Consider the following 10,000-nt stretch of genomic DNA (forward strand, 5'->3'; position numbering starts at 1 on the left):
CACACACACACACACACAAACGCACACAGACACACACACACACACATACATACATGTACACATTCACACACACAAAAATGCAAAGCTAAGCACTAAGGTTGCAGACAGAGAGCCAGCACTTTCTATGAGCCTTTAATAACAGCATTCCCAGGCAAGCTCACCCAGTCAGTACTGCGGGGCTACTACAGTAATTTCAGACTACAAATGACACCAAAGACTGATCATTTATCGGTAAGAAATAACCTCACATGCTGATCAGAAAGTCAGAAAAGAAAAATACTAACCAGCTACATATCACAAACACTGTGGTCCAATAGCCACATACTGTACCTTGGATCATGCTATATAAATAAATAAATATAATCAAGTATATTTATTTATTTTTTTGTCCTTAACATTGTCTTGGATTTAAACCATATTCATCCTTAACTAAGACTAACAATTAAAAGCATTTTTTTTTCTTTTTTCCTTCACAATCCCAGTTAAATAAACTGCTAAACTGAGTTTTGTGAAGAAAAAGTGTACTTCTACTTGCATTTATCTCTAAGTCAAAGTTTGACGTCAAAGACGCATTGATTGAATACTGGCCTTTGTCTTACAAATAGTTTCAGTTTCAGTTTGATTACTCATATACACAAGGACTTAAATCACTGACTGAACTAAACTAGCACACACACCAATTTTAAAGTCAAGAGCAAATGTTCAGGCCGAGGTCTAAAACTTGACTTTTTCCATCAAACGAATGAAATAATAATTTTAAAAATGTGTTTTGTGTTTACTTAGGTTCCTGTTGTCTAATATGACATTTAGTGAAACCATTCGGTGTGAAAAAATATGAAATAACAGAGGAAATCAGGACGAAGGCAGACACTTTTTCACAACACTGTATCTTTAGAATTAATCACAGCCAACGCTATAGAGACCTGACTTTCACCAGCCTGTCCCAACAAGCTGGGAATTTGTTCAGTGGAATGCACCGAATCTCACAGCCCCATACTTACAAAGTCTGGAAATTCTCCAGCGAGGAGTCGGGAGTGAAGACATTCAGGAGACAGATCACCTTTGCAGAAAGGAGCAAAAGAGTGCAAAGGAGGATTTACTCAAAGTTTCGGTAGATCTCCACATAAAGTACAGATCTATCTCAGACTCAGATCATAGCTGTTGTGTTCTGAAATCAAATCTTGCCCATTCAGTGCTTTTGTGTGAGTTGATGTGCGTTGGTACACAGATGAGGTATGATTCACTTTACGGTGTCAAACAAGTGTTTGGCAAACACATGCCCTACAGTAAAACCATAGGGGCAACTGGACTCTACCCTTTCCAGACTACAATGAACAGGTCTGGTGACTTTGCAAGGACACTGCAAACAAATTAAGTGTACTGCAACCAAGGCCAATTGCCTGCATTCACGTCTTCAGTCTTTGTTTGTTTTAGATGCATAGGTTTCAGAAGTTTCTTGTTGATGATGAATTTCTTACAATGCCTTACCACACATTATCAACAAGTAGACAGATTTTTACTGGAGGTATTTCTATGCCCACAAGTTGACATATATTTTAAAAAATTTAGTTCCTCTACTTTTCTTATAAGCTAGTTCACTATATATTTCCTTCTCTCAATCTTGCAATGAGGTGAAACCAGTAAGCTACCTTTTCACTAAATAGAGTAATGTATCGCCTCTGTGTTTACAGTTCAAAGGTCTCACCAGTGAAGGATCTCTCACAGTTTACTGAGATCAGATGTGAAACCTCAACACGAATCGAGAATTTGCTAAACAGAGAAAGCGCTGAACATCTGAGGTATCTAGCCGGATTATTTATCACATAATTAATCAGTTCAAGTTAATTTCGCTGAGTAATATTTTCTTACTTCTTAGCACAAATGACAGAGACACAGAATAAGAGAGCATGCTGTACTGTACATTGTCGTGCTGGATGTATCGCAGTAGCCGCAGCTCGCGGTAAGCGCGTTTGGCGTGGATCAAAGATTGGAATGGACGGTAGAGCTTCTTTATGGCCACCTTTTCCTTCGTTTTCTGGTCAATAGCCGAGCTTCCGGAGAGAAAGAGTTAGAGTCTTCAAAACAATAAACATTAATCTGTGGAATTATTGAATGTCAACGTTTAGTAGCACCGTAGAAATTACGACACCAATTTGTCCGGAAAAGTAGCCTAAACCTATCGGATCAAAACAAACTGCAATTGCATGGAAGATGTTTACGTGAAGTGATTATAGGGAACACCCTTTTACTGCACCTCTGATGTCCTTATTCTACCAGGCAAAAGACGTGTAGCTCTTTCAATCAGAGGGCACAGAGTTGCCCTCAGGTCGCCTAGACTCTGGGGTTACTGTTGTTTATCTTTCCTTAGGATCTGCCTGAACCTGTATGCCGCCTTAAGACACGAAAGGGGTTCCTCGACCAATTATTACTAAAAATATATATTTTTAGAAAAATAAATAAATAAATAAAATATCGAAGACGGTGCTTCTTAAGGCCTCTTTTAAAGAGATTTCTGAAACTAAGGGATTGCTTTATTCTTGAATGTTAGAATAAGGTCTAATCATCAGTGTGGTACATCGCGTAAATTATTCTCCACTCTCACCATACAGTCCCGTATGCTCCTGAACCCACAGCTTTCAGCGTAGTGTATCTTTCCGGGACGTCCCAGGTTGTCTTTTGTACCTCCAGTCTATAAAAGCCTGTCTTTACCGGCGACGCCATCCCACCAGTCCGTATTGATTTCTGAAACTGACCCAGGTAACCGAAAGAACTGCTGAGGAACGCCCACCTGAAAGCACACCTCCGCAAGTCCTGTCACGTGGTTCCGAGACGTCAGAGAGGTATGAAAAGGACGTCGCTGTTTGTCAACCAATAGTGTGTCAACAACAAAAATAACAGCAATAATAATAATATTTTTATTGATAACAATATTATTTGCAGAGTCCTTTTCTTGCATGTTGGACAAAGTGTTATACATCATATGTACAGATGACATGAGACAGAATAAACGATTATATATGAAACGATATATAACAGCGAGAGGTAACATAGTTACATAGGGTCTTGAAAGAAGAAAATGGGTCTTGAAAGAATATTTAAAGGAAGACTCTGAGTCAATACAAAAACAAGAAGCAGAAAAAAGATAAGCTCCTTTAGAGACACTGTTTTTTCAAAGCACCTTTTGATTTCTGATTCTTTCCAAAAATGGCAGACTCAGAGGAATCAATGCCAAGCCAAAGCTGGGAAGAATGTAGGAATACATAGTTTTTAAGAGAAATTTTGTTGACAATATAAAGTAGAAATCTATTAGTGAAAATCAAATTTTGCATTGTGGCAGTCAGGCAGAAGCTGACAACTGCTACTTAAGATTCCAAAGATGTAACATTACAGGACCCAGCTATCCTTTCAGTTGCCTTGTGTCTGAGCAAGTTACTACCTGCCAAATAGTTATCTGTATAAGAAAGTAAACAGGGGCAAAATAGTGATCCGTATGAACAAGGTTTCATAACTTTGTGCCAACTATGAACCAGAGTGAAATCCATATGAGCAAGTCTCTTCTTGCCAAATATTGATCCATATGAGCAAGCCACTTTGTTCCAAATACTGATTCATAACAGTAAGATTTACTAACATAATGGTACTTGCTAAATAGTGATCCATTTGAGCAAGTCACTCGGTGCCAAATAGTGGTCCATATGAGCAACATTATCTGATGTTGCAGTCTTTACTGCTTGCCAAATAGTGATCCATACAAGTGATTCAGTAGGCACCAAATAGTGATCCATAAGAACAAGTCACTACCTGTCAAATAGTGATCCATATGAAAAATACATTCGTTGGCAAAGAGGGATCAAAATGAACAGGTCGCTAAATAGTGATAAATATATAGAGGCAAAGCAGCCCTTGGCTTTAGGGCATGATTAGGGATAGGGTTTAGAGTAGGGGTTAGGATAAGAAGTATAGGCTGGAGTTATGATTGGAGGGGTGAGCACTAGTGTTTTGGTAAGGGGTTAGATTATGGGGTGAGTGTTGAGGTAATGGTTCAGATGAGCAATAGCATATATGTAGATGTAATGAAAAGGGGGGATCCTTAAATGTGGTGAAGGATCTCCTGTGGGCTAACAAATGGATATTGGGATTGTTTTACAATGCTGGTGGTTAGAAAGATTGCAATGCAGGCAAAACATGCTTTACAGAAAAGTAAGTCCATCCCAAGATTCAAGATCAGCAGCCATCAAACTAACTAAAGAAGACAATAAAATAAATAGACATACATATTTAAAATCTCTTAAATAGCACATTTTCTGTCCTATATAAATCATGAACCACTGTGTAATGGATTTAATCATATATACCAGTAAAAAAAAATAAGAGACAAAAATGGAATAAGCTGCTATTTCTTTTCAAATTATTTAAATATTTCACGCAATTCAAAACCTCCATGGACTTCAAGATCAGATTTGGAAGACGTTCACCCATATTTCTCCAGCAGAGGGCACTCTCACCGATTTTTACCATTTTCTCATTCTATCCCATAGAGAACACATAATTTGTGATCAGATGTCATTCATTCTGTAATCTCTCAGACTATGTTATAACTATTCCATTATAACAAAAGAGTGCAGTGAAGATTTATGACGCAGATCAATTGAACTATTGAGATTTTTTTAAACAACTTCAATTCATGAGGGTGGAGACAGTCAACAATCTGAGAATGATCTCATCTAAAAAAATATATATTTTTATGTTCCTGCTGAAAACATAGCTTGTTTTATTTATAATATTTTTAACACTGTAGAACGTGTCCCTTTTATCATTTCCCACCTTGTGAAAGAATAATAGTTTTATGTGTTCTTGGTGGACATTAGAGTTCACTGCCACTCTGCATAGTTTATTAGCCATTATTGTCCAAGATGTTGTAAGTGTCAACAAAAACATCACTCTCTGATCTTCCTCATGTGCCTGATTAACTGAGATGACTGCTGCAATCAGCTGAACTATCTTTGGACTTGTGGTTTGCAAAAAGAGGCTGTTGCCTCCTTGCTGGTGGAAAATTATTTCAATCCAATTATTTCCCTGGGCCCTATTCAGAAGTAATGTTGACTTCTCCAGCATATACGTGGCATAACTCCATCATGTTTCGAAAGCTGATACTATTATTAATAGTATTGCAGAGGAATTGGACAATTCCATCTTGCAAATAATATGAAAAGTGCTATAACACATAAGTTTTATTCTATGACTGAAATGATAACAGGCTTCTTTCCATCTAAACTTGCTCTTTGTTCATGTTATCTTACTTTTAAGTGTGACTGTGACCTGTGGCCTTTATGACATTTGTTTGAAGCAATGCATTGTGGGACACATAGTTGTGTATAGCTACTGCATGTATCATGGTATCATTGCTAACGGAGGCAAACGAGGATGTTTCCTTCTGTCATTTGTTAAACAAATTGAATGTTCCCAGTTATGGCAGCCCATTAGCCTCTCCTGGTCACAAGGTGGCAAAAAAGGAACAATGCATTTTTAAAACATTTAAATGCAGCCACTCACCCACTCAGTTACTCACTGTCACCCATTCATTCAATTGATCAGCCATTCACTCTTTCAATAACTTACCCACTGAGTCACTCACTCACCAACTCACTCACTCATTCACTCATTCACTTCCTCACTCACTCACCAACTCACTCACTCACTCACTCAACAACTCACTCACTCACTTCCTCACTCACCAACTCACTCAACAACTCACTCACTCACTCACTCACTCATCAACTCACTCACTCACTTGTTTGCTCACTCGCTCACTCAAACCACTGACTAACTTAATCACTCACCCAGACTCCCACAACACGCTGAAAACAGGAGAGTGCTTGTTGCATTTGGGGCAGGTAACACTTGTTGAAGTACCTTTATTGCATTTCTGTGATACACAGGACACAGGAACAAAAGGATCTGGTGCATGCAGAGGAAGCTACTGAGAGAGAGCACAAAGAGAGGAGAGGTGAGAGTTCAGAAACCAGAGAGAGAGTGAGAGAAACAAAACAGTGGACAGATAAGAAGAGCGAGAGAGTGAAGAGATGGAGAAAATACAGGTGAAAAACAGATGCACGTAGCGAAAGCAAAGCGGGTCTTCTCCACCTCCTTCTCCGTCCCCCCACCCGGCCGCTGCCCACCTCGTTATGGAGTTTTGGGGACGACAGCAGTCTTGCGGATGACGTGCTCCAAGTGGGCGTGCTCTGAAGTGTCTATCTTCACCTTGTACTTGGCCAGGACTTTGAGGAGTGGCCGCAGACTCAACCACCACTGTGTCTTTGGGATGCGATGCCTGGAGAAGGGGAGGAGCCACGGGTCAGCAACAAATCACTCATTAACACACCCCATCAATCACTCACACATCATTTAACCATTCGCTCACCAAAACACCCACTCAGCCCCTAACTCACCCACTCATGCTCTCACTCACTCATTCACTCACTCATCCATTCACACTCTCTCTCACTCACTCACTCACTCACCAAAACACCCGCTCAGCCCCTAACTAAATTACTGTCTCACTCACCCACTCATGCTCTGACTCACTCATTCATCCATTCACACTCTCACTCACTCACTCACCAACTCACTCAATCACGACTCACCCAATCACTTACTCACTCACCAAAACACCCGCTCAGCCCCTAAATCAATTACTCTCTCACTCTCCTACTCATGCTCTCACTCACTCACTCACCCATTCACGCTCTCACTCATTCACTCATCATCCCAATTAATCAATCACCCTTTCACATACTCATCCACTTAATCACTCATTCTTTTATTCATTGTTTGAGTCATGGGTTCTCATGCCATATTGCTTAATAATTAAGATCCTTGGCTGAAAGTGAAGTATGTATGTGGGATGAAAACTCACTCAAAGTCAGTCTGCTCCTTCAGCTCAGCCAGGGGCGTGAAGACCAGCGACCTCTTCTTCATGCCCAGCAGACAGGCAGAGTCTGGGTTGTTGGCGAAGATGCGACCTGCGGGGACGGGGGGACGGGAGGGGGGGAGTTGGGGACACGGTCACGTAGCCGCGCAATGGCGCCGTTTTGAAGTCGAGCCACTAAACTGAATAGGGGAGTTTTGCGGGTTCAAATCCCAGAGCACAGCTGATTAAGCTGCGATTAAGCTTTCCTAAGCAGATACGGAATCGAATGTAGTGCAGTGAGTATGAATGTAAGTACTGAGACCACAGGAAGGGTGGGGCTGGAGCAAAGAGGGCACTCCTGCGTTCTGTCCACTCCACCGTCCGTTCAGAGCCTCAGGTGTTTCGACAGTAGGGCCTGGCACAGCACCACCCGCAGACGGGGGGTCCTGCAGCTCATTGCATATCATCACAGCTGCTGCCCCCCCCCCCCTCCATTGTCTAAACTGACAGGCTCTGTAAGAGACCTTGCTCCCCAGTAGCCTGCTGGGCTGGTACCGGTCTTTTAATAACTGAGAGAGGGAAGGTAAGGGCAGGGATTCTGAATAAGGAAACTTGGGTTTTGGATGGGAGGAGGTTTTTTTTTTGGGGGGGGGTACCATACGGGACAGCAGTGCACATGTACCTTTGTACTTCAATATAAATTGTGACACAAGGAAGTGGTCCCCAAAGGAGGGGGGCGAGTGACGTGGGAAAGTAAATAAATAACCCGGTCTGTTTTTATGAGCTCTTATTTTGTGGACTTGAGTTCTGTTATTAAGAGGGGAATGAAATGTTGTGTTCACCACGTAATACAGCCAACAGACCCAGCACAGCGTCCCTGTATGTTGTCAACATTAAGGTGATAGATTCCACATTTCTATATACTAATAACTTTAGCCAGTGTGTGGGGATGTAGATGAGAATGCAGTAAGGGCTTACTGCATTGCAGGATTCACAATGTTGTATATTACATTCATTTGGCAGACGCTTTTATCCAAAGCGACGTACAAAAAAGTGCATTTCATGGTCGTAGACAACTGCTGAACACGGGTTCAGTGAGGTACAATACTTATTTTGAACAGCTATTTTTAACCGAGAACAATGAACACTATTCTGGCCTAACATCTGCAAAGCCAACTAGGCAGAAGAATAAGCTACAGTATTAGGACAAATACAAATTACCAAGAAGTGCAGGGATGGGGCAACATGTAACAAGTGACAGGAAAAAGGGTTTTTTTTTATTTTTTTTTATTTTTTAAAAAAATATTATTATACAGCAGTGGTGTCAAACTCGTTGCCATGGAGGGCCGTGTGTATGCAGGTTTTCATTCCAACCAATTAATGCTGCCTTAATTGAGTCCAATTACTCATTCAGCCATATGCGTTTAACTGCATTGAAGCACAGAATATAAGAAAATTTTTATTTAGACAATGCGGGTCACCATAGACGTCGGGTCACCATTGTGCACAAACCTGCATCCCTAATTCAGCAAATAATTTAACTAATTATATAATCAAGATCTGAGGCTGGAATGAAAACCTGCATACACACGGCCCTCCATGGCAACGAGTTTGACACCACTGTTATACAGCGTGGTGGTGGTTAGTCTAGGTATAGTCTGAAGAGATGAGTCTTCAGGCCACGGCGGAAGATGGATAGTGAGGGGGAGGTTCGGAGAGGGACAGGGAGTTCGTTCCACCACTGGGGAGCTAGGGTGGAGAAGCTCTGTGATCCCTTTGGGCGGGTGGGAGGGGTTACAAGGCGCCCTGCTGCCGCAGAGCGGAGTGGTCGAGCAGGCACATAGAATTGAGTCATGTCCTGCAAGTAGATGGGGGCTGTCCTGTTGGCAGCAGTGTAGGCAAGGGTCAGGGCTTTGAACCGGATCCTGGCAGCGACCGGTAGCCAGTGAAGTGATCGCAGCAGAGTGATGTGGGAGAATTTGGGGAGGTTATAGATGAGTCGGGCAGCGGCATTCTGAATCATATTCAGAATATGTAGAATTGTAATACAGTCACCATGACAATGTGACAATATTCATGTTTTTGTGATGGGACATAATTATACCAGTAGCAAAGACACACAAAGAAAATCAATTAAGGAGTGAAACCAGAATAAATATTCTTCCTTGTATAATTCATAGCACTGTACAGAATAGGCCTAATGGCCCAAATTCGATCAAAGAAAATGTTTAAGTTGATCTTATGAATTGAAATGAGGAGAGAAATAAAATGACAAGCGAGTAATGCTGAATTGTGAGAAATATTATTGTACCAGTCAGGTGAAGTTGACTTCTGTATTTTGTTGAATAGTTATTAAAAAATGTAAACTTTTAATAATAAAAACTGGTAGATAGAAATGCATTAATACTAAAAATATTCAGTTTATTAATGGGTGTTCAGAGTTCAGTTAATGGGTGTTTAGAAAGAGAGTCTGTTCCCTTCAGTTCTACATATTTGGCATTAATTCAAATTGCAGTAACTGGAAAGATAAGAATACTGTGCGATCTGATTGACATCAAACACATGTCCTTGTGCTCCCCTGCAGAAGATACTGGCTCTGTGCTCACTGTGTGTGCTGCTGGATCCACTGTGCATCTCTGTGCTCAGAGTGTCTGTGTGTGTCTGCTGTGTGTCTCTGTGAGTCTCTCAGCATCTCTGCACACCTGTGTGTATCTGTGTGTCTGCTGTGCATCTCTGTGCTCAGTGTATCTGCTGTGCATCTTTGTGAGTCTCTGTGCATCTTTGTGAGCCTCTGTGCATCTATGTGAGTCTGTGTGTGTATCTGTCTGCTGTGTGTCCTTCGTGCATCCCTGTTCTCAGTGCTTCTCCGTGCAGTCCTGTGTATCTCGGTTCTCTGAGTGTGTGCTCTGACTGTGCCACATCCCCACACTGTGAGCTCCTCTCACCATGTCTGTAGCATTCCTTCAGCTTCTCGGTCAGCCACAGCACAGACTTGGCTCCCATCTTGGTGCCAAAGTTCCTGTCGAAGGGGGTGGGGGTCCCGCCCTAAAGCAGAAGCACACAGTCAGTGAAGGGGGGGGCCTTTCACAG

The 10,000-nt window shown here is 41.6% G+C and overlaps 2 protein-coding genes across 3 annotated transcripts in view; both read right to left on the reverse strand.

Annotated features, from left to right (window-relative positions):
• The window catches only part of zgc:171775 (STKc_p38 domain-containing protein), a 10,249-nt gene extending 7,484 nt beyond the window's left edge, over positions 1 to 2,765 (reverse strand). The window contains exons 1-3 of one of the 2 annotated variants that reach the window (XM_064299109.1): positions 2,603 to 2,765; positions 1,922 to 2,051; positions 1,002 to 1,060 (exon numbers count right to left, since the gene is read on the reverse strand). In XM_064299109.1, the coding sequence (XP_064155179.1) occupies positions 1,002 to 1,060; positions 1,922 to 2,051; positions 2,603 to 2,721 (308 nt within the window). In that variant the 5' untranslated portion in view covers positions 2,722 to 2,765. The remainder of the gene's footprint in view (positions 1 to 1,001; positions 1,061 to 1,921; positions 2,052 to 2,602) is intronic. The other variant, XM_064299108.1, reaches the window with a different exon arrangement.
• A 3,119-nt stretch (positions 2,766 to 5,884) lies between these two features.
• The window catches only part of LOC135234464 (ATP-dependent 6-phosphofructokinase, muscle type-like), a 21,495-nt gene continuing 17,379 nt past the window's right edge, over positions 5,885 to 10,000 (reverse strand). Inside the window, exons 20-22 of the mRNA XM_064299110.1 lie at positions 9,856 to 9,955; positions 6,917 to 7,022; positions 5,885 to 6,331 (exon numbers count right to left, since the gene is read on the reverse strand). Coding sequence (XP_064155180.1) covers positions 6,184 to 6,331; positions 6,917 to 7,022; positions 9,856 to 9,955 — 354 coding nt within the window. The 3' untranslated portion in view covers positions 5,885 to 6,183. The remainder of the gene's footprint in view (positions 6,332 to 6,916; positions 7,023 to 9,855; positions 9,956 to 10,000) is intronic.

The sequence above is a fragment of the Anguilla rostrata genome, chromosome 11, assembly GCF_018555375.3.
Source record: "Anguilla rostrata isolate EN2019 chromosome 11, ASM1855537v3, whole genome shotgun sequence".
Lineage (NCBI taxonomy): Eukaryota > Metazoa > Chordata > Actinopteri > Anguilliformes > Anguillidae > Anguilla > Anguilla rostrata.